The sequence below is a fragment of the Rhinatrema bivittatum genome, chromosome 9 (genome assembly GCF_901001135.1).
Source record: "Rhinatrema bivittatum chromosome 9, aRhiBiv1.1, whole genome shotgun sequence".
NCBI lineage: Eukaryota > Metazoa > Chordata > Amphibia > Gymnophiona > Rhinatrematidae > Rhinatrema > Rhinatrema bivittatum.
Window position 1 is genome coordinate 3,559,917 of NC_042623.1, and position 27,856 is coordinate 3,587,772.

Sequence of the window (27,856 nt, forward strand, 5' to 3'; positions counted from 1 at the left end):
CTTTAATACATCCATCAAAATGAGGAATAACAGAGATAGCATGGTAAGACTGAAGGAAGGCAAGGGGCAAAGTTTCAAGAAAGATGAAGAAATACTTTAATTTGGGGTTCACTAAAGAAGACTTTGGAAAAGTACTGTTGGGATGGGAGAGGGATAGATACAACCGTATTTACTGAAGAGAATGTCTCTGTGAATCTAGGAAAAATGACATTTGAGAAGGGCATTGGGCTGGATGAGATACATCCCAGGATATTAGTGGAGATCACAGAAGTGCTAACGTTCAGTTCAACAGATTCTTGGAGACTGGATAGGGGCCGCAAGATTGAAGAAGGGTGGTTGAGGCTCTGCTTCACTAAAGTGGTAGCAGGCAGGAGGCTGGAAACGTCAGGTCAATTAGCCTTACCTCAAACGTAGGAAAATGAATGGAGAGACTGCTGAAGGAAAGGATAGTGACCTATCTACAAACCAATTGCTTACGGAATCCGAGGCAACAAGGTTTTACCAAAGGAAGGTCCAGCCAAATTAATTTGATTTTTTGGATTCGGTGACTAGAGAATTAGATCAAAGAAGAACACTCAATGTGGTTTCCTTGGATTTCAGCAAGGCTTTTGGTACAGTCCCATAGAATAGGCTCATGAATTAAATGAGAAACCTGGACGTGGGTCCCAAGGTGAGGGAATAGATAATAAATCGGCTGCCACACATCAGAGTAGTGGTAAGTGTAATCTATCCTGAAGTTGTATAAGTGGACTGCTCAAGCACCAGTTCTGAGACGATTCTGCTCAATATATTTTTGAGCAATACTGAGGAGATAAAAGGTAAAGTTTGGGGTAGATTTTAAAAGCTGCGCGAGCGCGTCCATGTGCACGCACTACCCAGTGCGCACATATGGACACACAATTTTATAACATGTGCGCAGGTGTGCGCATGTTATAAAAATGGGGGTCGGTGCTTGCAAGGGGGTGCACAATTGTGCACCTTGAGCGTGCCGAGCCGCGCTGCCTTCCCCATTCCCTTCCCCCTTGCCTGACCTTCCCCACCTTCTCTTCCCCCCCCCCCCAGTCCTACTGTAAACCCCCTGACTTTTATCTTACCTTTTGTGCCAGACTCTGGGCAGGTGCAAGTTGCGTGCGCCGGCACGCGATCCTCTGACACAGCAGCAATGGCCTCTGGCCCCACCCCCGCCCCCAGACCGCCCCTTTAGTAAAGCCCCGGGACTTACACACATCAAGGGGCTTTACACGCGTCACCAGGCCTTTTTAAAATACGCCCAGCACACATAACCCCCCTACGTGCGTAAATCCTCTGGATTTATGCCAGATTAGGTAAATCCAGCATAACTTTCTGCTTCAACGGCAGGGAGAATGAAGAAAAGTGGATCTATATACAGACAATAACCAACAAGGACTGAATTACAAAGTCTGGGTAAACAAATAAGCATGGGTGTAGCTTGCTTATTGCGGCGGTTGCTACCCCTAACTAATTAACAGGCTGATACAGTAAGGAGCAGTAGGAAGAGCTGCGTTAGTGCCGGGCGCACCCGCGGTTGCCGCACGCACAGTCCGGCTCACCTACCGCTCGATACTGTATGTAAATAGCTTGCAAATGCAAGCCACGTCTAAGAAGCGTCCGTGAAGCGTTAGGCCCGCGCAACCCATTTTACTGTATAGAGCGCTGTACAGTATCCTGGGTGCGCTGGCCTAACGCTTCACGGACACGCTGGTATCTGTCATTTGAAATGACAGATACCAGGAAGTGGACGGTTCTCCTACGCTTGGTATTGCCAGTCCTCTCTCCCCTCAGCAAGGCACAGGGAGGGGAGGAGAGAGGACTGGTGAAACGACATGTAAAGCGTAAAGCAACGAAGCGACTTACTCTTCTTGCAGCCCTCCTCCGGAGACGGACATCAGCGGAGACGGACCACGTCTCCCCTGCCTCCCAGGGGGTAGCCGGTGGCGAAAGTGGCCCTGCCGGCGAAGATGGATGCCTGCACGGGCGAAAGCGGCCCCTGTGCGTGCAATTGGGCCGCTCAAGGCGTGACGTCACCGTCATGACGTCACGCCTTGAGCGGCCCAATTGCACGCACAGGGGCCGCTTTCGCCCGTGCAGGCATCTATCTTCGCCGGCAGATGCTTCTGGGAGGCAGGGGAGACGCGGTCCGTCTCTGCCGATGTCCGTCTCCGGAGGAGGGCTGCAAGAAGAGTAAGTCGCTTCGTTGCTACTTTTTTTTTTTTTTTTCGCTTTTTTCCGCTTTCGTTGCTTCGGGAGGAGGGGAGAGGACTGGGGCTGCCCCGGGGACCGGCACCCATGGACGCGGCCAGGGCAGGTGAGCGGGGGCTGGGGGAAAGTTTGCCACCTACCCTTACCCCTGCCTCTAACGCAGGGGTAAGGGTAGGTGTTAAGTTAGCAGGTTAAACGCGCGGCAAAACGGCAGGGTAAAATAGCGATAGTCGGGGCGCGCGATACTGTATGGGAGGGAATAGCTAATTCGATCGTTTACATCTCATATACATGCCGCGGGCGGAAGGGGTTACCCGGTGATTTAAAGAGGTGGTAAGAATGGGTTAAAGGGGATAGTGTATCGCGGGTTGGACTAACGCGGCCGAAAAGTGAGTAGAAAGCAGGTTAGAAGCAGGGTAACCGCGGCCGCACTTTACTATATTGACCTGTAAGCTAGATATTTCACTTGGATGCAGCTCCAACACTGCTCTCTACATTAATGGTGGGGGTGGAAGGGAAATAGAACCAAAAGGTTACTAAGAGCCAAGAGAAACAGATAAGTATGAGAATAAAAAAAAGTGTGAAGTTTGCTGGGCAGACTGGATGGGCCGTTTGGTCTTCTTCTGCCGTCATTTCTATGTTTCTATATTGCCAAATGGCTCCACCACAGTAACCTCTTGCACTAGGTCGTGTGTTCCACGGAGGATTTATGTGTGTGAATTTATACACATACTTTATAAGAGAGATTTTCAAAATAGTGCTTTACCTACAGAAATAACCCTGATAGGCACATTAAATTACAAACATACACATACATATTTTTACATATCTGCCAGGGGATAGAGACTGGGCAGGGTTGGGACTTATATGCACACTTTTATATTTTAAAAGTGTGGGGTGAATTTTCAAAGAGTCATGAGTTTAAAAAGAGCATATACTCGTGTACATTCTATTTTATAAACATTAAAATATGGGCACATTTTTGCTTTCTCGCACATATCTGCACAAATAAAAAAGGGGCATTCTGAGGCAGGGCCATAAGTTATGTATGTAAACTGCTATTTTATAAGAGACTTATGGGTAAAGAATTATAGTCTTTATAAGTAATGAAAAATCTAACAAGAAGAGTTGATTTGAACACAGCAGTGTTAGCTGCATTGTAGAAATCTACTCCTTTTCATCACTTATAAGAACTATAATTCTTTACTGATGTCAATTTTACTATGTCAATTGACACGTGTAAAGCAGTGTTTTACGTGAGCAAGACATTTTTTCGCACACATAAATCATGCACAAGCATGTTTAGAAAATAAAGAGAAACCTAGTGATTCGAGCACTGGGCTATGAACCAGGGAAACCAGGGTTCACATCCCATTGACACTCCTTGTACCCTCCACTGCCTCAAGTACAAACATAGAGACTAATTTTAAAACAAGCGCACACATGCCCATACATGCGTGTACGGGTGTGCGAGCAAATGCCTGGAATGCCCTTCCGGAGGAAGTGGTGAAGACCAAAACTGTGAAGGATTTCAAAGGGGCGTGGGATAAACACTGTGGATCCATAAAGTCTTGAGGATGTGAATGAAGAGAAAAGGTATGGGGGTGGTTTGCGGGAATGACGGCTACTACCAATGATTAATAACCTTAATCAATAAACATATACGGTTAATGAGACTCCAACACTGCTCTATGCTTCAACGGCAAGAGGAAATGTGCGAAAAAGGATTTGCATTCACAAATAAGCATGGGAGTAGCTTGCTTGTTGGGGTGGTTACTACTCCGAACCAATTAAGCCTGATGCTTCACTTTCAATGCATATCCAATATAGCTACTTCAATGGCAGGGGGAATGAAGATAAGAGGATTTACATTCAGACAACAACCAACAAGGACTGACTTGCATAGTTTGGGTAACAAATAAGCATGGGAGTAGCTTACTTGTTGAAATAAGTGTGAAAGCTTGCTGGGCAGACTGGATGGGCCGTTTGGTCTTCTTCTGCCGTCATTTCTATGTTTCTATGGAATCTTAAATCATGCATGCATTTACACACATAGGGGTAGATTTTGAAAAATTGCGCGATCGCGTACTTTTGTTTGCGCAGCAGGCGCGTATCTTCTAAAATCCTGGATCGGCGCACGCAAGGCTGCCGATTTTGGGCAGCCGGCGGGCGCCAAGCCGCGCAGCCTGCCTCTGATCCCTCCAAGGCCGCTCCGAAATCGGAGCGGCCTTGGAGGGAACGCTCTTTCGCCCTCCCCTCACCTTCCCCTCCCTTCCTCTACCTAACCCACCTCCCGGCCCTATCTAAACCCCCCCCCTACCTTTATCCATGGATTTACACCTCCTGGAGGGAGACGTAAATCCACGCGCGCCGAGACCGGACCCGGGGGCGGTTCCGGAGGGCGCGGCCACGCCCCCGGAACGCCCTGGCCCGAAACCCCGCCCCTGAAATGCCACGCCCCGCCCCCAAAACGCCGCGTCGTTTGGCCCCACTCCCTACACGCCCCCGACACGCCCCCTTCTGAAAACCCCGGGACCTACGCGCGTCCTGGGGTTCTGCACGCGCCGGAGGCCTATGGAAAATAGGCGCGCCGGCGCGCAAGGCCCTGCTCGCATAAATCCGGGCGGATTTTTAAAATCCGCCCGATAAGATTTAAAATATGCCTAACACATATATGTATGCTGCTAATTTTAAGCAGTTACTCGAGCAAACATCAAGAATGTCTCTTCCTTAAGGATTTGTCTTCTTTAATGTGAACAGGGAAGCAGGTTTTAAAATATGCTCATGTGAAGGTCATTCCCACTTTTACCCATTAGTCCACCAGTTTGCCCAATCGGTGTTATTCGGATCCTCTGGTTCTTCACTTTGCACTGCACCCCCCCCCCCCCCAGTAGATCCAGACCCCTCACCCAATCAGAGATTTCTGCATATTTACACCTCAACAGGAGCAACAGTAAATATACGCGGCTAAGAGGCTGCTGCGTGCTGTGGTGGATGCTTTTAAAATACAGCTTTATGTGCATAATGGCCCCGCCTTGGGACACCCATCGCCCTGCCCCCCCCCATTATTTTAGCTAATTATGCACATATATGCATGTGCATATATGTGCATAATTAGCGGCTTTTAAAATTTGCATCACTCATGTGCGGCCCCCTCGTGTACAGGGCCCTTTTAGCGCGAGCAATGCTTTTAAAATTCGGCTACAGATTGTAAGCCTGCTGGGAACAGGGAAATACCTACAGTACCTGAATGAAATCCACTTTGACGTGCCAAAATGAAATAAGTAAACGTATAATGGGCAGGAAAAGCTCAGGTGCTCAATGCATTTACTGTAAAAACACCCTTTCAATTCACGTGTAAGCATACAGATGCATATTTTATAATCTGTGCACACCGATTCATATGTTATTAAATACTGTAGCAGGTCTCCACACAGTCAGATAAATATATATATATAGGGGCGCTCAGGGTTATCCTCCCTGGGCGTAGCAGGTGTAATTGGGTACCCATAGTTTTCCAGAATAATTTTCAAAAGTATGTGAGCGGATACTTTTTCTTTTGCTTGATTTGTGAACTTATGACCTCTGATTGAGTGACAGTGTAAGTTTGTTGTGTCCTATTTGTTGAATTTGTTTGGTGTTACTGTATTAATTTTATGTATGCCCTAAAATTTGTTAAATAAAGAGTTTTTAAAAATGAGTGTAAATTCTGTGGTTGAAAAGTGCCTGGAGACTTTACACTGGCAGAATGATGATGAGTACTGCATCAGGAAGCAGAAGTAAAGGAACCTTGCCGTAGAAGATGAAGCCCTTGAAACTTGATTTGAACTGGCAATACTCGGACGTCCTGCAGCAGCGGTGTGCTCAATCCTGAGTGCAAATGAGGACTGTCCCTGCCATTCAAACAGCAATGTTGAGGGACGGTCTCAATGGAGACTTTCCTGCAGTCCTCAAGGTGGAAGGTTCTAGTGGTGCCTGGCAGGCTCTTTGGGATGGTGGTTGAGGGGAGTGACAAAAAAAAAAAAGAACATGCATACAAATATCTTACAAACTGAACAAAGTTATTAGAAACCTAACTAAATAGCTCAGCATAAAAGCCTTACTTGATCCTGCTGATGCTGTGTTGGTCTTCCATGGGACAATTTCTCTGGTAGCCTTCTGTCGACACCATGCCCGTTCTCCAGACGAGGTTCCCTGGGTTTGTCAAACCAATCGGTTTCTTCCCGGCGCAGGTGATAGGCTTTGAAAACCAAGGAAAGGTCAAATGTTCCGACCCAGAACGCAGCAGTTAGAAGAGGGTGACAGATGGCACACGGCAAACATGCAGAGCTTTTATTAATTGGCCATGCAGCTCAAGCAAAACCAGAGACGTAGAGACATTCAGGCAAGTATGGAGTAACTAGATGAAAGGGCAGATGAGCAAAAGAAGATTTAATTATGTCATTCAACTCAGCATGCTGAGACCATGTGATCAATAAATGCAGGTAAGCCAGTGTTTGAAGAGGTGGCAGATTAGACTTTATAAAAACTGAATCCAAAATCAAGTAGTCTACAGGAACCTAGGTATGGCTGGATATAAATCACAAAATCATAGTCTAAATTGTACATTTATTATGGTCAAACCTGGTTGGAGCAGGACAAAGGCAGATAATTCCAACTTCTAAGACTGAAACCCTTTCATGGTTAAACCTCCTACTGAGATCAAAATGCTTTCTCTTCTTTTGTAATCTCTCCCTCTAAAATGCTTCATATTTGAATAAATTTGAATGGGAGATCAAACAGGTCCCTTATTCTGCCACTATGTCTTCTTCAGAGCTGTCAAATGTTCTCATGCACTGAAAAGCAACGTTTGTCATAATCCTGCCCTAAAAGGGATTTGTATAAGAGGCGCGCTCAGTGAGATCCCTAATAATCACAGGAATGAGCTGTACAAAACGAGAGAGAGTATGCAATAACACATCTCAAAAGTGCAGGACGACTGACGATGTATTACTGGAAGAGGTAGCAGTACCTGGGAAGTTCCCAGTGCATTACATAAGAAACTGGAGATTACTTAAGTTTCAGTTCAGATGCATCCATAGAGTCCAGCTAGTGTGAAGTGTCAGAAGGATATTTGGGATCACAGGGAGATGAATAGCCAGCAGAAAAATTAGGCGATATTGCCCCTGTATAAATACCTAGTGAGACCTCAATTGGAGACCGAACCTTCAAAGGAATATAAACCGGTGCAGTCTGTCCAGAGGGCGGCTACACAAATGGTCACTAGTCTTTAACATATAGCTTATGGGGACAGACGGTGGAGACAAGAAACCTATCAGAATTTAAGAAAATTCTGATAGGATCTCTGAGGGATACAAAGGGATTATGCAATTGAGAAGGATGGATAGACTGGATGGGTCTTTAATTGTTGTCATGCTCTGTCTTTCTGTTTCATATCGCCCATGTGGTTTCATAGGATTTAATTATCGCCTATATGCATGTTGGAGTCTCTGAAACATGTCGCTACTCACAAAAACTGATTTTATTGGGGAATGACAACTACTTACAAAATGTGGAGACGGATTATCCATAAGTTTGAATAGATAACAGGGCCATCACACTGTGAATTCACAGCTAGCTTCATCAGGAAGTATTGTAAATTATTCTTCTAGGCTGCACATATGCCTGGTTTCCCTGGATGACAGCTGGCAATATAATGATATTTCCTTATGTGGGATTCATTTTTGTGATGCTTCAAACAGGTTTAACTTATTTTGAATAACTACTGAAAATAAGAACTTAAATTTTGGCAATGACCCATTCCCTGGGACACAGGATTTTTACCTTTGGAAACAGATAGCCTGGAGACCAGTACAATTTCTTTCAATTATTTCATAGTAATCTGAATTTTCTCAGAATGATTTTGCAGGCAGTATTGATGGCTGTGATTTTTCTCCTGAGTTCTAATACAGGGACAGAAGTACAGCAAGCCCAAAAGGACGGTACCAAAACATATGGAGGATACACCACTTTTCAAAGGGAACATCTGTGAAAAGTTTCCCACCAGGACTTACACAAGTTACTCCTGCTACAGGATTCAGTGCACACACATTTTTCTTGAAAATTTATGTACATACTTTCCAAAATCAAAAAGTTTGAGGTCCACATTCAAGTTAGTCGGATATACTTATCTTAACGTTGGCCCCTGGAACGCCCCAACTTATCCGGCCAGTGGCTGAAAATGCTGGTTATCCGTCTTTTGAATATACACCTCTATGTGTGCAAATGCTAATCCCACCCAGACTCCATCTCCTGGAATGCTTCTGCTCAGTACAGGTAAAACTACTCATGAAATAGCTTTTCTCACATACTTTTCCCAGATCAGCTTATAATGAGTTCTGTTAGTGTTTTAGTATCTGCTTGAAAATGCCTTTTAAAATACCCCTAATTACTTTCCACAAAGAGGAGACTGGAGAATGTGCATCCTGGACAGCCAGCCCTTCCCTGTGGAATTTGCTTCTGGCTTTAATTCACAAGGCCATTAAGACCCACTTCTTCAGGCTGGCATTCAGTCCTCTGTCCTCTTAAAGGTAGATTTTCAAATCTCTACGCGGTTCCCGGCGTGCGCACATGGATGCGCCGATTTTATAACAACTGCGCGTCAACGCGTGCATGTTATAAAATCCACTATCGACATGCACATATGCGTACAATTTTATATCGGCGTGCGTACATAAGTTGGGGGGAATTTAGTAGATGTGCGCGTGAATGGAATAGACCTTTTCCCCAATTCCCTCCCACTCTGCTTCAATAAAGGAGCGGACTGGAAGGGAACTACCTAACCTGCCTCCCTTTTCCCCTTCTAACCCTGACCCCGCTAACTATCCTAGATTGTTTTTGCTTTTGTACTTACCCGCAGTCCAGAGCAGCAGCAACTTATGCGGTCCGGTCAGCTCCTGGATAGTGCCTAATGGCGCTGTCTTGGCCTGCCCAGACCCCGCCCCTTTTTCAGAAACCCTTTCTTCTGTACGTACTGGCAGATACGTGCGTGGCTGCGGGCATTTGAAAATTCCCACGCGCGTATCTCCCAATATAGGCACTCGTAGGCCTTTGACAATTTGGCCTTTAATGTTTGTTAATTTGTCATTTTCAGTTACGCTTTGATTTTTTGATATGGTCGCCTTTGATGCTATTGCTTTGTTTTTATTCTTTTGCAGTTTTATTTTATTTTTTTATTTGATTGTACATTCTTTTACAAGTATTATGTACCCTCTAACTATGGAGGGGTGAGTAATAAATATTTGAAATAAATAAACATTTGTTTGGGGACCCTTATAAACATGGAACAGAACAATTCACCAACCCATAAGTTTTTTACTCTTCAGCGCTTCTATTGCTGCCCATTGTATAATTTTTAGTTTTTAATTTTCAAAATGCACTTAAACGCTGTAAGGATAACTTTCAAAATACGTCTGTGAATATTTTACAAGCAGAAAGAATCCAGCATTTGTTCACATAAAACCGGATTTAGGTATGGAGGACAGTATATTTTAACACATGCCTGTGTAATTAAAAGTACTAGTTTTTTGGTTTCTCCACCAGTTTGCCAGTTCTTCTCCAGATCATTGAAACCTTCCTGGTTGTTTTGCCTGAGCTCCTCACAATTTACCCAGACCTAGACCCAGCCAATAGTAGATATTAAACAACCCTGATATCAATTACGCCAGATAATTAGCAGGTGCTATATTACACAAGTATAAAATAGCATCTTACATGCCTAACTGTAGGCCCCACTCCAGAGCACCTCTTTTTTCACACGCACACATGTGGACAAACCTATGGTACGTGCAGACTTTTAAGGGTTATAAAAGAGCGATTACGTGAGCATAAGCTACTTGCATGGGTATATGCTAATTTTACGCACAAAAGTGCTTTGAAAATTCACCTCGTAATATTCAATGGTCATGTTTGGGCTCCCGCACACAAATTCACTCTTTTGCCTAAAATCAAAATTTACTAAAACTATCTGTAAAAATATATCTGCCAGCCCAGCACTTATTGAAACATGTCCTGTGTAGGGTGCAAACAGCGTGTTTCTGCTGATGATTCTTCGGAAAACTTTGTAGAAAGCTGTAGTAGGTACAAGTCTGCAGACATTTCTATCCCATGTTCATGAGAGCTCCCGAACAATTTTTTGTTGAAATTAATTCCTGTTTTGGTACCTTCCTTTCTGGCTCTGCTGTTATTGTGGTGGTTTACCTGGTGGATCCTGTTATATTTTGATTTACAGTGCAGTCACATAATCACAACAGCGCTGTATCTGATAATTTCTTTTTAAGGTCACTATCTTTTGAAGCTGACTTAGGACACTGTTTTATTTAAAAAAATATTTGGGAATTTTTATTTAAATGAGTATTCTGGATAACAAAGTCTTCCAGTCAGAAAAAATTAGACATGATGCAGAGTTTAGGGTCTCTTAAAAGAAATAGACTAGTATTTACTAGTTAACTTTAACATTTAAAGATGGACAGTTTTATAAGCAGAACAGAGGAGGAAAATGATATTGGATTGGCATTTTATACTGTGCTTGTTTGTCAAGATGAGATATTTTTCACACAATTTTACTACAATTTTGTGATATTTTATTACTGCGTAAATACTGTGTTTGTTTGGATGATCTATCAGAAAGAAGAGTCTGCAAATAGTCCTGAATCCCACTGTAGAAATCTGCCCTATCACAAGCTCTGTCCACTTGTGTTCATTCGTGTGGTAAGTGAATGAAACCTGCACAATATTGAGGTTTTATTAATGCCTGTGTGACACACTCCTGATCTGATGTGAACACGTATTTGAAAGCACTTCAGATATCTGAAGTGTTTTATGCTAAAATAGAAAGACAGGTCTTGCAAGTTAGGGTCACCATTTCAGCTTTATGGTGTGGAATGAGAGCAGTGAAAGGGTGTGGGAAACACAGGCTATGTGGTACAGGCGTGTTCACTTTTTATTGAGTTTATTTTAATAAATGTTATCAGAGTAGTGAAGAAAGGGGGAACCCTACTCCCATTTCAAACCATTGGTCTCGATAAGACAAGTTAAGAAGTAAAATGATGGTCACAGAAGTTCTATAATGAGGGACCACAATTAAGTTTGAAAGATTATTGTTAGAAAATGTAAAATACCCTGCCCTGCTATTTGCATCCTCAGCTTATTCAGGAAGAGTTACAATGCACCAGCACAAACTGCAGCCACACAGGGTCAGATCACTTTTGAAAGATTTACATTATTAACAAGAGAAAATTTCTTAGAACTAAATTTGCAATGGAAATAATTTTAAAAGTGCAAAACACAAGCTTACAACAAAAGAAATAAAAAAACAAAGGACAATTAAATGGAAATGATAATCTAGTATTAACACTCATGAAACATTGATCATCCAGTTGAATTACATTTTCAATTAAATAGTTTTGTCCTCTTTAAGTCATTTAAATTTTAAGCCTATCAGTTTATAAAGTACCATGAATATCCTTTCACCTAAACAAAACGTTTTTTACAGATTAAGGAAAATAAAAAATTGATTCAATAGTGCTATATTGATTAGTTTATTAAATAAAAAGACGTATTCACTTAAAAAATATACATTTTGCCTTTTCAAATTTGAATGAAAGATAGAGAGCATCTTTATAAGCTGAAGGTGGCCTGTCACAAGTCTAAGGTCATTCAAAAGCTGACGTAGGACATTGTGACAAGTAAGCCACCATTACCAGCAAGGTGAATCTGGCGGCATAACATATCTTTAGCAATCTTTCTTAATTCTATTAATCACATAACTTACATTATCACCAATATCAATCAAGAAACCCAAACTACTTCTTAATAAAGAACAAAACTGACATGCAATGTGATGACACAGACTGTCTATATGATGGGCAACAGAAAAATGTACTCCTACCATCATGAAAGGAATTCTCTGGAAAATTATCCAAAACAAACAGAGAGACATTACGTTATCAACAGAGAATTGGTTCAGGTAACATTTCTGTCCCAAATAAAGCTTAAAACATATCTGTATCATAATATGCACTAGCATATGCTAGCTATACATAATATTTGGGAGAGTTAAAGAATCAAAATTCAGTCAATTGATTATTTCATTTTGCAAGTAGATTATATAACCAGGAATGTTTCCATTGCCCCATGCAATTCCAGGGATGCATGCTATTTTCAAATTAAATATGTATAATACGCTCGCGCACACATACACACAGTATAGAACTCAATTATTCACAAGGTAAATTTGAAAACTATTTTCAATGTATAAATGGCAAATGAATCTATTTCAAAGATTATAATATATATTTAACACTAATTGTAAATGCTCAAGTTAAATGAGGACTGCATTTTACAGAAAGGTTATATCACAGGACAAGTGAAACAATATCCACACAAATGTGGTTCTCTCACCAATATTATAGAATAAGCATGTACTTTCACTACTGTCATCCAAAATTATGAAAGTGAGATTTCCTACATAAGTGTTGCTTGTTTGGCCTAAACAGATCAATCCTCATCTCATTGCATCAACCCCCAACCCTGAATCAAATATGGACTTCCCCAGAGCAAAACTGAACTGAGAGACATATGGTAAGGCATCATGTAATGCTCACTGAAGAAGAAAAATATTCTGCAGTTCTGCTCATCACTGTTACTGTTTACAATTTCTATAACCCTACTAGATGTACACAGCACTGTACAGATACTCCGTGTAGTGTGCTCACTGATAGTGCTCTCTTTCCTCGGTTACATCAACATTAGAATTTAAGAAATGTAGTTCAATTAAATGCAAAAAACCCTGGAAGTCATTTTTCTTGCACAAATTTGAGATATCATATTTATTGGCCAAAGCTTTAATTTCAAAGATTGAATAGCAAAATGTGTGTATGCAAAAATTCACACAGAAAGCTCTGCGGGACTTCTGTTCTTTGCTAAGAGGTTTAGAGGTCAATGTTGAGGCCAATCTAAGAAAGCGCAAAGAATTGCTTGAGCTATTATGCAAATAAGTCCCAGTAACAAAACAGTGGTTGTAGATTTCCTACAGAAAATTTCACCAACACTTTGACTACACTGAGGTCGTTAATCTTTCTAGCAAAATTGTGTTTGTGAAGGGTTTATTAGCTGCTTTGCATAGTTTTGCATTGCAGTTGGTCATTATCTATTTTCTATTCTATAATGAAAGATATATGAAGAGCCCCAATGAACCAAATAACATCCGATACTTTTACATACATTTCATTTTGCTACATCAGAGACAAATGTTTAATATCAAAATATCTGTTACAAAAGCATACAAACATTTTTTACCCTCATATAGTCAGATAAAAACTCATTTATCCATCCCCACTAACTAAAAATTACTATATAATAACTAACACAGATACCTTGCTGACTTGATAATGACCACGTTGTTTCAAAACAATACAACTACCTAACAGTCGTTACTTAATTAGCCATTTCATATAGCTTTTCATATATATATATATATATATATATATATATATATATATATATATATATATACACACTTCAAGCAATCTCTGATTTTACAACATTTTGAAATGTCAAAATTTCAAAATGTGATATTCCTCAGTGTCATGAGAGTAAAAAATGTTTGCATGCTTTTGTAATAAAGATATTTGATATTAAACATTTGTCTCTGATGTAGCAAGATGAAATGCATGTGAAAGTATCGGATGTTATTTGGTTCACTGGGACTCTTCATATATCGTTCGTTATAGAATATTGGGCACCGTTAGTCTTCGGATTAACGGGTCATTATCCATTCTATTCATTTTGCAAGCTTTGCATATTGTTCCCAGCTCTGCAGCTCATGTTTTGACTGGGAGTGAACAACACATTACTCCAAAGAAAAGAGATCTACATTGGCTGCCAAAGGTTGCTAGAGTCAAAGATAAAACAGCTTCCATACCTGCCTGGCCCTTGTAATATGGTCCCAAACGCCAAACTTCTCTCTATTTTTTGAGGCGAGGTACTTGTCAAAGAAGTATATGTGATTATAGAAGGACAAAAAGCCTCTATTTCCCAACAAGAATATATACGGACTTACATTTTTGTTATTTATGTTGCGGGCCTGGCCGCGAGCACCGCGGCCAGGCCCTTACCTCCTTGTTCCTAGACCTGCTCCCGCCTCCGGAGCCCTGGCGTGGCCTGATTGGCGGTGTCCCCACTGGGGATGCGCCGCCGCGAAGGTGCCTGAAGACGCCCTGCTCCTAGGCGCGTGCGCGCCACTTGGGCGCCTTTCTAGCCCATTTCCCGCCAGTACTGACTTCGCCCAATTCCTGACGTCAGACGCCGTGGCCTTGATAAGCCGGCCGCGGCCATCCAGTCCTTGCCTTGCAACGGGTTAGCCACCCGGTTTCCTGTTGCGCTGTGCCCCGGAGTGACTCGCTTGGCTTCGTCGCTCCGTTCCTGCTACAGTCCCTGCCTGGTTCCAGTACCCAAGCCTTGCTACAGTTTCTGCCTGGTTCCGGAACCCGAACCCAGTTACAGTGTTGCTACTGTCTTAGTCTGGTTCCAGTTACCTGTCCTGATCCGCAACCCGCCTAAGTCCCAGCAGTTGGGCTCCTACAGGCTCCTCCCGGGGGAGCACCAGCTTCCAGGGTGAAGAGCATCTACGTCCTGCCTGAACAACTGCCTCCCAGCCTGCTATTCATTAGAGACATTGACCATCTATTCCCAGTCTCCAGCAGGTCGACCCAAGGGTCCACTAAACTGAGACTCCCACAACAATTTAAATGACCTCATATATAGGCTGATAGTAATGCAATTACTGCACGATCACTTTAGCCATTGTGTACGAGGCTTAAGTATAATCATTGGTCATTCAAAATATTTTCTATGCGTGCATACACCTTTAGTGAACATAAAAATGTCTCTTTTTCAATATTTTAAATGCATCAATTGCAGTATTTCAGCTACTTAGCTCATCGTGAAGAAACACTTGAGGTATTAATCAGACTGCCCGACACGGTCCGTGTTTCGATGGAAACATCTTCTTCATGGGGCCATAGTTAATCTATGTACAGCGTCTTTCTTCCCCGTCCTCCGGTGATGTGTGAAGAAACTAGTGTTTCTTCACGATGAGCTAAGTAGCTGAAATACTGCAATTGATGCATTTAAAATATTGAAAAAGAGACATTTTTATGTTCACTAAAGGTGTATGCACGCATAGAAAATATTTTGAATGACCAATGATTATACTTAAGCCTCGTACACAATGGCTAAAGTGATCATGCAGTAATTGCATTACTATCAGCCTATATATGAGGTCATTTAAATAACAAAAATTTAAGTCCGTAAATATTCTTGTTGGGAAATAGAGGTTTTTTGACCTTGTAATATGGTGCCAGGTCAGGTTTGGTGGGGAGGGAAGCTGTTGTGGCCTATGGCCATTGGCTGCATTCAGCCTGTAAGTCAGGGGGGTTGGTGGTTTTGAATTCAAACTACCTGCTACTGGGAAACTGATTGGTTCCCACGTGCCTGGGGTAGATGGGAGTGGGAGGAGTCAGGGTGGTCTCCTCGGCTCGCTGCTGCGCCTGACACTGCAACCCTCCCACCTACCCCTTTTGGTTGTTGTCATTGTTCAGGGGGGAGGCTGTTGTCGCAGCTACAAAGGGGGGGGGGGCGAGTAGCCCAAGTCAATTGGGGGGTTATGCCTTGGTTAAAAATTGAGGGACCTGACAGGGGTCATGTCAGGGATTCCTAGCAGAACAAATGGGTGCAGTTGTTGCTGGTACGACTCCTTGCTGGGTGGTGGCGGGGTCATCGGATGCGCTCCAACGATGCAACTTCATACAGGCTGGGATAGCCTGCGTGTGCCCGTCTTGCTGGGCAGTGGCGGGGGAACTTATTGTTATGGTGATCTGGCTCGGGCTCCTGGGTGTTGGTAATAAAGCTGTGGCCTGTTTGATACCCAACTTTGTTGTGTGTGTATTTATTCCGTTGTAAAGGTACGGGCGCGGGCAGAAGCGTTGGTCCTGGCTGCCCATATTACATTATTTTCAAAGGGTTGGAAAATTTCCATGGATACGTGCCCTGTTGAAAATGTATTGTTTCTCTGTGTCTGCTTCGTTCCTCTGTCGTGGCTTTTAGTTGGTTCTTCCATCATAGCGGCACGTTTAGATGAATCTCATGACTGGGCGTTCTCTACTGAAGGATCAACCTATGGGAACAACTGAAACATTCACTGTGTACTAAGACCTTTATAAATTATTGAAAACTTATTTGTTCCAGCTATCTTTTAACCTTCAAGTTAGTTATGATCCGGTGCTACTTGACTCTGTAATTTCTTTGTTCCTGCTTTTTGGATTTTTTTTTTTTAATAATTTTATTGATTTGTAGTTACATTTTTGTATTATTGTTTTATATATTTTATGTATGTCTATTTGTAAACCACTTTGAAGGGAGTTTAATCAGTATATACATTTTTAAAACAAATAGGGGCGGATTTTAAAAGCCCTGCTCGCGTAAATCCGCCCGGATTTACACGGGCAGGGCCTTGCGCGCCGGCGCACCTATTTTCCATAGGCCTGCCGGCGCGCACAGAGCCCCGGGACTCGCGTAAGTCCCAGGGTTTTTTGTCGGGGGCGGGGCCGATCGAAGCGGCGTTTTGGGGGGCAGGACGCAGCGTTTCGGGGGTGGGCCCGGGGGGTGTGGTTTCGGCCCGGGGCGGTCCGGGGGTGTGGCCTCGCTCTCCGGAACCGCCCCCGGGTTGCGTCTCAGTGCGCTAGCGGCCTGCTGACGCGCGGGGATTTACTTCTCCCTCCGGGAGGCGTAAATCCCCGGACAAAGGTAGGGGGTGGGGTTTAGATAGGGCCGGGGGGTGGGTTAGATAGAGGAAGGGAGGGGAAGGGGAGGGGAGGGAACGGAGGCAGGCTGTGCAGCTCGGCGCGCGCAAGGCTGCCCAAAATCGGCAGCCTTGCGCGCGCCAATCCAGGATTTTAGCAGTATCTACTAAAATCCAGCGTACTTTTGTTTGCGACTGGTGCGCCAACAAAAGTACGCGAACGTGCATTTTTTGAAAATCTACCCCATATAATTTAAAATAAAGTTTTGCAAGGTTCAACTATGCATGTAAATGGAATTTGGGAAAGAAAAGGTAATATTTTTTGTGCTAAAAGAGCAAACAGGGCACACTATCCTTTTCAAGGTGCACTATTAGCAGTTTTAATACACAAAGTAGCCTGTACAATTCTGTGCATTTTAGTACATTGGCCTCAGTTTTGGGAGAAAGTCTGCGGGTACTTTTCATTCTCGGTTTTTGCCCCAAGTTTCAAAACAAAAGTGAACATAGAGGTAGATTTTAATAGTTGTGCATGTGCGTGCGGTCCCCGGGGCACAGTTCCCAGCGCATGCACATGCACGCGCTGATTTTAGAACATGCATGCGCTGGATTTTGTAATCTATGTGCACGCAAGTGGGGGAGGATTTTTGCAAGCTTCGCACAGTGATGCATCCCGGCCTTCCCCAGTTCCCTCCCCCTTCCCTAACCTCCTTTCCCCTCTCCTCCCCAACCCCTGAATCTAATTTTTTATTTTTATTTTTTTACCTTTGTGCACGCCAACAGCCGGCTGGCGCGCGAGGCTCCGGGACAGTGAACAATGACGCTGTCCAGCCCCGCCCACCCCCACTCCTCCCTGCCCAGAACATGCCCTTCAGCCCGCCCCTTCCAAGAGGCCCAGCACTTGAGCGTGTACCGGCCTTTACATGCGTGGCCAGACCTCTTGGAGGACTCGCCCGGCGCCCATAAGGCTCGGCCACTGCTGTAAAGGCTGGAATTTACGTGCGCCGAGCATATAAAATCTGCCCGATAGACTTTTGCTAGAAAACTTGTTCTGAGTAAAAATTATATGCAAATACTTGCACTTGCTTTTCTGCAGGAACTATTTAAAGTGAAAACTATGAAGATAACTTTCAAATAACTCCACTTGGTGGCATATATGTGCATATATGGCCGTATGGAGATCTATGCTAGCATTTTATAACCCGCACAAATCATATGCACATGCATTAAATACATACACTTCTACCCCGCAACACAGGTGCACATGTATGCTTATGCACGAATACTTGCAATGCATTGAATGCACATAATATTCCTACCTATTTAAAATATATACGTGCATGAAAATATAGGACGTATGTGCCTGATTTACATGCATAAACCACCATATTTTAAAACATGCACATGAAATTGAAATTAACCGATTTACCAATTACTTCATCAGTTCTCCCAGAACCTTGTCCAGGTCGTCAAGACTCTCCTGGTTCTTAAGCCCTCCCCCATCAATTCATCGAGACCTCCCACCCAGCCAATAATATACAGTTAACAAGTCTGATATTAATTATGCCTGATAATTAGCAGGAGTAAATTGCCAAATGTATGCACATAAGTGACTTCTAAATTAATTTATGCATGTAACTGTTGGTACCACCCTGGAACGCCCCTATTCTATGCGAGCGCACGAAACGTAAATTATGCACATATTTTTGCTCTTTATAAAATACCGATTACGCGAGTACAGTCTACTTCCATACAAATATGCTCATTTTTACATGGAACGCTTTGAAATTACCTCCAATGTGCGTAGAGTTGAAATTGCAGTCCATCTTCATTATTGTCTTCTCCTGATCTATAAATGTCCCTTATAGTTTGCAGCACTGAGCATATTTTTAACCTCATTGAGGAAGGCAGATTTTTGGACAGGGGTACACATGTTTTTTTTCTTAGCCATTTAAACGGCTTTGAAAATTACTCTCCTCGGTATCAAATAAAAATACCACTGCAGGCTCCTTGTTGGAGATTTCAGCTTGCATTTTTTTTTGTATGGGATAGACCTGGCTTCCCAAAATAACGTGGGGACCTGGTTTGGCCTTGTGCAGCCTCTTGTGGGAGGTGGTGGAGGCACGTGAGGCCTGCCTGGGGAAGGGCCCTTTGCTCCTCTGGGGTTTAAAATCATATAGGATTTTCCCTGCTCTTGGATTGGTTGGAGTCACAGGAAAGCAAGGGAAGTGGTGGTCCTTTTTGGTGATATAAAGCAAGGTGAGCGCGTATAAATTCCTACTGTTTTTGCCACTTTTTTCAGTTGGCTCCAACACTCACCTCATGGCCGAGAGAGGTAGACATCAGGTAGTAGGTGTGGCACGGGGCGCTAGACCATGGCATGGTTGTTTCAATAGTTGGAGCTGCTGGTTTGAGAAAGAGACTGGATAGGGTGTTGGGTAATGGGTGTTGCAACACAGGAGTCCACAGAGTAGGATGCTGAAATTTCAGCAACGGAATGTGAGTATCTGCATGGTTTCAGGGCCTCAGATTCTGCTGTGTCAACCCAGTACTCTCCGCTGTGAGTGAAGAGGATTGTGATGGAAGCGCACCAGCTTTTGTAGTCAGGCTGGCAAAGGAGCTGAACGTGGACACGTGTGGGGAGGTGATCATGGCAAAATTACTCAGTGCACAGTCAAAGAGGTGGTAAGTCCTGTGTCGTGGGCTGCTGCCACAGAGTGGGCAGAAAGCAGGCCTGGATATGTAAAAGGGATGCTAGGAAATTTTTTTTTTTTGGCTTGGAGGTTCTGGAAAGTCGAGTCTGTCTCAGGGCAGGGGAGGAAGGCTGGTGAGCAAGGGAGGGAGCAGAGGAATGGCAGGCAGATGGGATGGATGGGGGTGGGATGGGAGAGCTGCAGTGTGTAAAGAGTGCAACCCAGGGTCAGTTAGCAGGATGGTAATCAGGGAAGGCATAGTAAGCATCTCTTCAGGAGGCTGAGGTCACCATGCATGGCGCTGGGCTCACGGGGCCTTTAGTCTGCGAGTACGGAAGGAGTTATGGTACAGTGGCATCCAGATGGATGGGGGTAGGGTAAGGATTAAGGTCCTGGAGTGGTGTAGGGGCAGTGTTTGAGGATGAATGTGGCAGAAGGGCAAAGGCAGGTCTTGGGAATAGTACTTGCAATTGAGCAGGCTCCAGGCAAGGGTAAGCACCTCAACCCTTGGTGGCAAGGGTACTTGGTATGCATTGGACCAGGAGCCCTCTTGGCCAGGAGGTAGAGTTCCTTCTGTTGCAGCCTGTCTGGTTTGGGGGTTGGCAGGTTGGAGCAGGTTACCCAGTGGGGGTTCATCACTGGTTTGCAGAAAGAGGGATTTGGTCAACAAGGGATGGTATCTGGCAGAGGTGAAGATGGGTCTTCTGTTTCTTTGTTTCAGGGTGATACTAGGTGTTTGCAGACTTTGGAGGCTGAGGAGTCTCCCAGGACATCTCAGCCAGAGGATTGGAAGAATCACGACAGGGAAGATGAGCATTACATGATGAGGCAAAAGGGGATTTGGGAGGGCTCAGGACAGTGAGAGGCAGTGGCAATTGTAGTAGTGCAGAGTGTGTTGTAACCTGATGAGTCTGGGGTGGGGTGATAAGGTGATGCTGAGGAAAGACAACAGGGGACAGGTTGTAGGGGGTAAACTGGAGCCTGGGGCTCAGACATTGGTGGGGCAGAAGTGGTTCATCCGGGATATCTGGGTCCAGTCCGTCTTCTTCATTTTCATGTCCAGTTTTGGGGCAGACTGAGCAAGGTGTGATAGAGATGCCCCAGCCCTGATGAATCTCACAGAACCGTGAGAAAAGTGTTGCATTCCTACGGAAGCAGAACTACACTGACATATTCCATCTATTGCAGGGTAAAAGGGGTAAGAGGAAAGAGAAGAAGAAGGCATAGAAAAACGGGTTACAGGCAACAGAAAGGAAAGTACTTAGGACAATACTGAATTGCACTAGGTGTTTTCTTTGTTTGGCTGGTGTAATGGGTCACTATGATGCCTCGCAGTACAGTGCATTGCTGGCAGGACATAAGGATTAAGAAGCTTGGCTCAGTTATGATGAGAACTTTCAGGATAAACAAATTTATGTCTTGGGCTACACAGGACGTGAGCTTATAGCTTATCGAGATGACTAATAAGACTGTGGGGTCAGGTCAGGTGACTGGGGTGGCACTGTCTTCACCTGGGGACCCTTTTAAGGTACAGCGGTCACCAATGATGTGGTCAAGGCAGCTGCCATGGTATCAGACATCCGTTGGGGCTTTAATCAGCCTGGATGCACATTTCAGGACTGCATGTTCAACTACTTGTGCTCTGCGTTCACAGTCAGGCAGGGAGATGGCACTTCAGCTGGGAGGTCAAAGTAGTGAAAGTTGCCACAGTTCTGCAAGAGGAATGCTGCCATGGTTTTGGCTGAGGATTTTAATTGTGGTTTTAGGATTCATGTTGGTCCTTTGGTAGGGGTCTGGGAGGGGGAAACTCAACTCTTGTGGGGCGGGGGGATGGTAGTTGAGAAAAATTGTTGGAGGAGTTGAAATTGTGAAGGACTTGAGGCTCATTTTTCAAGCCTCCTTTTGAGATGATGATAGTCTCCTCTCTGGTGGTTCCTCAGGAGTTTTGTATGGCATTCTTTGCTTCCTTTGATTCAGTAGGGCAGTTCTTGTGTCACGGTGGCCAAGGAGCTTTGATGGCAAAGGTGAATATTAGATCTGCTTTCTGGCTTTTGCCCATACATCTGGATATTTTTCCACTGTTAGATTTTCATTTTAGGGATTGCTTTGTTTTGAATGCATTCTTCAGATTGTTTAGCACGTTCATACAATGGGTGACTGTAAGTGGCATGATTGGACAGTAATGTGCATTACTTAGATATTCTGGGACATCAGAAGCCTGTGAGGAAATAAAGGGCCATTTCTTTCATGTAGAGGGTCTGTTTTGCATTCCTATTATGAAGGGTACAAAACAGGGGCCTGTGAATTGGATGGTTTTCCATGGTATTGACTTGGATTCTTGTTTCCGGAAGACAAAGTACTTAAATTGAAGGAGATAGTGGACAGTACTCTGCATGCAAAAAAAAAAAAAAAAGGACATCATAGTAGATGCAGTCTGTGTGTATTTTGAATTTTACATGTAGAGTTATGCCTAGGGGCCAGATTTTCATAAGGTGCTTATCAACTGCTATGACTGGAGTACAAAACAGGCATTATCACATTTATCAGGGGAGATTTACAAATGTAGAGTATCTTCTTGGTTAGCTTTAATGGAGCATCTGTTTGGTAAGATAAGCCAATATCTATTCGTGATTTGGAATTGTTTTCAGAACTTACTGTTGGGGATTGTGGTATGTGGCTTCTTGACCTGAGTTTTGGGTGCTGGTCACGACTACCAGGAATATCACCTTTTAGGAGTTATTTCCTATAATGGTGGCCCTAGTATTTTGGTGTGATATTCTTGGCAAAGTGGTTAATAGACAGACAGCAAGGTGCGTATTGGTAGACAACTTGTTGTGTGAATTTGAGGGGTGCTGTTTGCATCTTAATGTGATAGTTTGGGCATGGAATGTATTGGGTGTTTGATAGTACAAATGCTGATTATGCTTTTCATTGCATGTGGTCACTGTTCTGGAGGCTGGCCACAGATGCAGACCAGTAGAGAGCTGTTGACTCTTTGGCAGTGAAGTGCCATATGGCATGGAGCCTACTGTGAAGTTCATAAGCAACCTCTATATGGGCTGTGTATATCAGTAGGTATAGGGGAGAGATAAATGTTTAATATTCTAGGAGTTGGTTTCAAAGTCTGATGTTTGATGCATTGTTCATGGAATATATTACTTATGCCAGGGAGGCGGAATATACCAGAGCTGCAGTTTCAGGGACATATTTGGGTTTGTCATTTTTATTAAAGCTCATTGATGGGGGGTTTTGGTGAGTAGGTTTATTGTGTAGTGTGTGCTGGTGGGTTAATCAAGGGGTGTTGTGTCAGTGTCTGATGAGCAACTATTGATTACAAATGGTTTGTTGCTGTGCATGCCAATGACATTCAAATAATCACCAGCATTGATCAGAAATCTCCTCACTCTCTATTTTCAATGACTAAGATCATGAACTGGTTAAATTCACATAAACATAAAGTTAATCCCAATAAATCCGAGGTAATATGGTTCATGTGGAAAAAAGTCTCTTCTTGACTACCATTTCCTAATATGGCTGATATCAACATCCAAACCAAAGATGTTCTCACTACATTAGGAGTCAAGATTGAGGCAAAGTTCAAATTCAAAGATGATATTACCGCTTTAATATATAATTCATATTTTTTTCTTAGGTTTGTTCGATAACTTAGCTCTTTCCTTGACCCATCTGATTTTAAGCACTTACCCACTCACTTATTCAAGACTGGATTATTGTAATGTCCTTTTCCATGGTCTTTCTTCTAGTCAACTGAAACATATTCAAATGGTTCAAAATACCGCAGCAAAGATGATCTTTGAAAATCTAAATTTGATTATGTAACTCCTCTTCTTTCTGAATTACATTGCCTTCCCATATCGTTCCACATCCAATTCAAGATTGGATGCATGACTTTTAAAGCTCTACGTTGGGAGTTCTTTCTTATCTGTCTGCACTTATCATTCATTAACATACCTCAAGAACCTTGCATTCTTCCCAGTACGAACTATTAATACTTCCTTCCATCAGAGAAACTCACTTTAAGAAAACCTGGGAAACATGTTTCTCCTATTTATTTATTTATTTGTGCATTTGTTTAAGCATTTTATATACCATCGTTCCAGTAAAGATCACAATGGTTCACAATATAATTACATTCAAGGTGATACTCTTATTTATCACCAAGACTCTGGAACTCTCCTCCATGCTCAACTTATCTAGAGAAGGACTATTTAAAATTTTTTGAGGCCCTTAGGATGGTTGAGTTAGTGGTTAAGGCAGTGGAGTATGTAAAGCATACTGGACTAATATTCAAGCATATGGTTTTGTAGGGAGATAAGTTCAATTTAGAAATACATCATTCACAAACTGTTAAGATGGTTAGAGGTATCTAATTATTTTTGAAGATGGTGGTGGGTTTAATGTCTGGTGGTGAATGTGTGATAATTTTAGTTTGGCCATTAGATGAAATGCAATTTTTAGTATTCGGTCTCCGATGACATGATATTAGTTTGCTGTAGTTTTGCATAAGGTGTTGTGTTGGAGGTGGACCCTTGGGCCGAGGTGGGGTTGACGCAACCCGTAGGTAGGAACCTATGGGTCCCCACCATCGGCAGGCGGAGTGGGCTGATAGACAGAGTCGCTGGAACTTCACCTATACCAGCCCTCGTTCCCCGCGGGTTGAGACTTTGGGTGCCGGGGCCAGCAGGACATAGGTGGGCCTATGTATGACATCATTGATGAAGAGATCAGAGAGGTCAGCCCTGAGGCAGCAATGGTGGAATTAAGGAGTCCACACTAGACGAAGCGAAGTCCTGGAGATCCGGGCGCCGATAGGAGTACAGATGGACAGAAGTGCCCGAGTAAAAACAGGCCAAAGCCTGAGTAGGCCAAGTCCAGGACGTAGTCTGTAGAGGCATAGTCAGACAATGCAGAGGTCGCAGCTTGGAGAGGATCAGAGACGTAGTCAGGCGAAGCAGTGGTCGTGGCTTGGAGAGGATCAGAGACGTAGTCAGGCAATGCAGAGGTCGTGGGTCTGGAGATAGGCAATAGCATAGTCGGGCGAAGCAGTGGTCTGGGTCTGGAGATAGACAGTAGCGTAGTCAGGCAAAGCAGAGGTCAGGGCTTGGAGAGGATCAGAGATGTAGTCAGGCAATGCAGAAGTCAGGGCTCAGAGAGGATCAGAGGTGTAGTCAGGCAATGCAGAGGTCGTATCCAGGAGTCAAACACAGACAAGGCAGGAAATCAGGAACACGGAAGCCCAAGGCAATGAGTAACTAGAAGACTAGTTGTGAAGGCAACTACCAAAGGCTAGGCCAAGCCTTATTTACCGGGCCCCATTACGTCACTGTGAAAGAGCTGGCAGACTCAGCATGCTGCGGGCCCTTTAAAAGTTATAGTGAGGCACGCACGCGCGCCTAGAGAGCCAGGCCTGCACAGGAAGCGGCGGTGGCATCCCCGCCATGCCACGGGGCTGCCGGCAGCAGACAGGGCCACCGCAAGGATGGCAACGCTGGGGACACTCTGTCCGCGTTGGGAAGGGACCTGAGCCTGCCTCCGGAAGGGTGGCGAGACGTAACACTAACCCCTTCTCAAGGCCCCCCTTCTGGGAATTTCGTAGACTGAGACAAAGAGCGTCCACACCTTCAAGTGCTTTGAGACGCTGTTTTCCTCTCTTTTGTTGCAGAAGGACATGAAGACTCTGGATTTCCTCTTCTTTAAAGGACAGGAGGGACACAAATCCTTTCATGGCTTGCTTGTGTTCCCTTTTTAAGGCTTCGTATTCGGCCATTTTGTGTGTCAGTTGTTTCTTCAGCTGTGCAAAGATGGTCCTCAAAAGGTTCTTGTGGAGGAAGTTGGGATTGGTCTGAGTCTCCTGTGACCTCTTACTTGGACTCGGAAGGTTAGGCAGAGCGGTAGCCACGATCAGAGAGTGGGGAGGCTCCATCGGTTCCAAACAGGTTTCTGAACATTGTGGACCTCACTGAATAAGATCAGCTGAGGCCCAATCGAACTGCGGCTGATGTTTTTGTAGCCATGGCAGGCCCAATATAACTGAGTTCACAGCTTTGAGAAGGACATAGAAGGTAATGAGCTCGGTGTGATCAGGTCCCACCCTTAGGGGCAGATTTTCAAAGGGTTACGTGAGTAACCCCCGAAAAGCTGCCCCAAGCTGCCCCTGCGCATGCCAAACCTATCTTGTATAGGCTCGGCGGCGCGCACAAGCCCCAGGACATGCATACGTCCTGGGGCTTTCCAAAATGGGTTGTCCGGGGGCGTGGATGGGGGCATGACGGTGGTCCAGGGGCGGGCCTAGGGGCGTGGAAGTGGTCCAGGGTGGGGTCAGGGCGTGGCAGTGGTCCGGGGCGGGGTCGGGGGCGTGGAAGTGGTCCAGGGCGGGGTCGGGGACGTGGTGGCGGTTGGGGGGGCAGGGGGTGTGGCAGCGGTCTGGGGGCAGTCCAGAATCCTCCGGCACAGCGGCCTGTGCTGGGGGATGGTGAGCAAAAGGTAGGGGGGGGAGTTTAGTTAGGGCTGAGGGGTGAGCTAGATAGGGGAAGGGAGGGGAAGGTGGGGGGGATAGCAAAGAAAGTTCCCTCCAAGGCCGCTCCAATTTCGGAGCGGCCTTGGAGGGAAGGGGTAAAGCCATCGGGGCTCCCCTTAGGCTTGGAACGTGCAAGGTGCACAAGTGTGCACCCCCTTGTGTGCACCAACCCCAGATTTTATAACATGCGTGCGGCTGCGCGTGCATGTTATAAAATCGGGCATAGATTTGTTCGCGATGGGTTGTGCGAACAAATCTATGCCCGTGCGTATTTTTTAAGATCTGGCCCTTAGTGTCAAAGGATGTGTAACTCGAGTCACCAATCCGGAAAGGAAGTCCCCATGGACAGAAGCAAGAGCCAACGGTGGTGTCAAGGGGCGGGTGGAAATTCGATATTGATCCATGAGGTCTTGCTGGATAAAGTTTCCCCTGGAAATGGAGTTCACTAGGACCTGGGTGGTGAAGCAGGTAGGGGCCTGCTCCAAGGAGGCTGGTAGTAGAAACAAAGGTGACACTGTGGCAAGCCAAGGGCTATCAGATCCGTGATCCCTCGGCATGAAGAAGGTTCCTTTTTCTCTGGACATTGAAGACAATGGTGACCCTGGTTCCCGCATTGCAGGCAAAGGCTGAGCTGGCGATGGTAAGATTTTTCTTCCTCTGAGATGTGGGTACGGCCCAGTTGCATAGGTTCTTCTGTGGAGTTCTCCAAGGGCAGTGGACGGTTCCCAACAGAGGGTAGTGGGACCCTAGGGCGGTTCCTCAAAATAGACCGGTTTTCTCGGGCCCGATCCTGCAGTCGTCTATCTAATTTCCCAGTTAAATCAATTAGGCCTTCAAGGGATGCGGGGATCTCCCATGCGGCGAGTTCATTTTTAAGCCTGGGTGACAGTCCTTCCAGAAAAATGGCACGTAGACTGTCCCCCTGCCAGTTCAGCTCTGTGGCTAATGTGCGGAACTCGATTGCATAATCGGTCAAGGAGCAAGTCCCTTGTCTTAGCTGTAAAAAATCGGAGCCCATCGTGGGAAGCCTGCCAGGTTCATCAAAAATTTGCTTAAAGGCGGATATAAACTGCGGAAGACTAGAAAGCAGAGGATCGAAATGTTCCCACAACGGGGAGGCCCAGGCCAGGGCCTTGCCATCCAATAGGGATAGGATAAAAGTCTTGGCTAAGTCATTTGGGAAAAGCGCAGACTGTAGAGTGAAATGCATCTGGCATTGATTTAGAAACCCCCAACATTGTTTGGGGTCTCCCGAGTAAAGGGGTGGTGCTGGCAAAGAAATAACTGCCCGTCCAGGATCGGAAGTCGGCACGGAGGCTGCCGGGGATGGTGGTGGTGCGTTGAACTGAGTCAGAGAGTCTTGACAGGTGGCAATCGATTCACGTCTGCCACCACCACTTCTAGCGCTGAGTGGATGCGATGCGGCTAAGTCCACCAGATGGGAATCCAAGCGGGCATTTAATCGCTTGATTGAGGCAGTCAATGCTTCCAGGAAATGTTGCTGCTCTTAGAACTTCTGGGCTAAGCCCGGGATGGCCTAGACAGCTGACAGATCCACCGAGTTCAAGG

General features: G+C 44.7%; 1 protein-coding gene across 1 annotated transcript in view; it reads right to left on the minus strand.

The window, feature by feature from the left end:
• PCLO (piccolo presynaptic cytomatrix protein) overlaps window positions 1-27,856 on the minus strand; it is a 351,707-nt gene that overhangs the window by 262,299 nt on the left and 61,552 nt on the right. Inside the window, exon 3 of the mRNA XM_029615912.1 lies at window positions 6,324-6,460. Within this exon, the coding sequence (XP_029471772.1) occupies window positions 6,324-6,460 (137 nt within the window). The remainder of the gene's footprint in view (window positions 1-6,323; window positions 6,461-27,856) is intronic.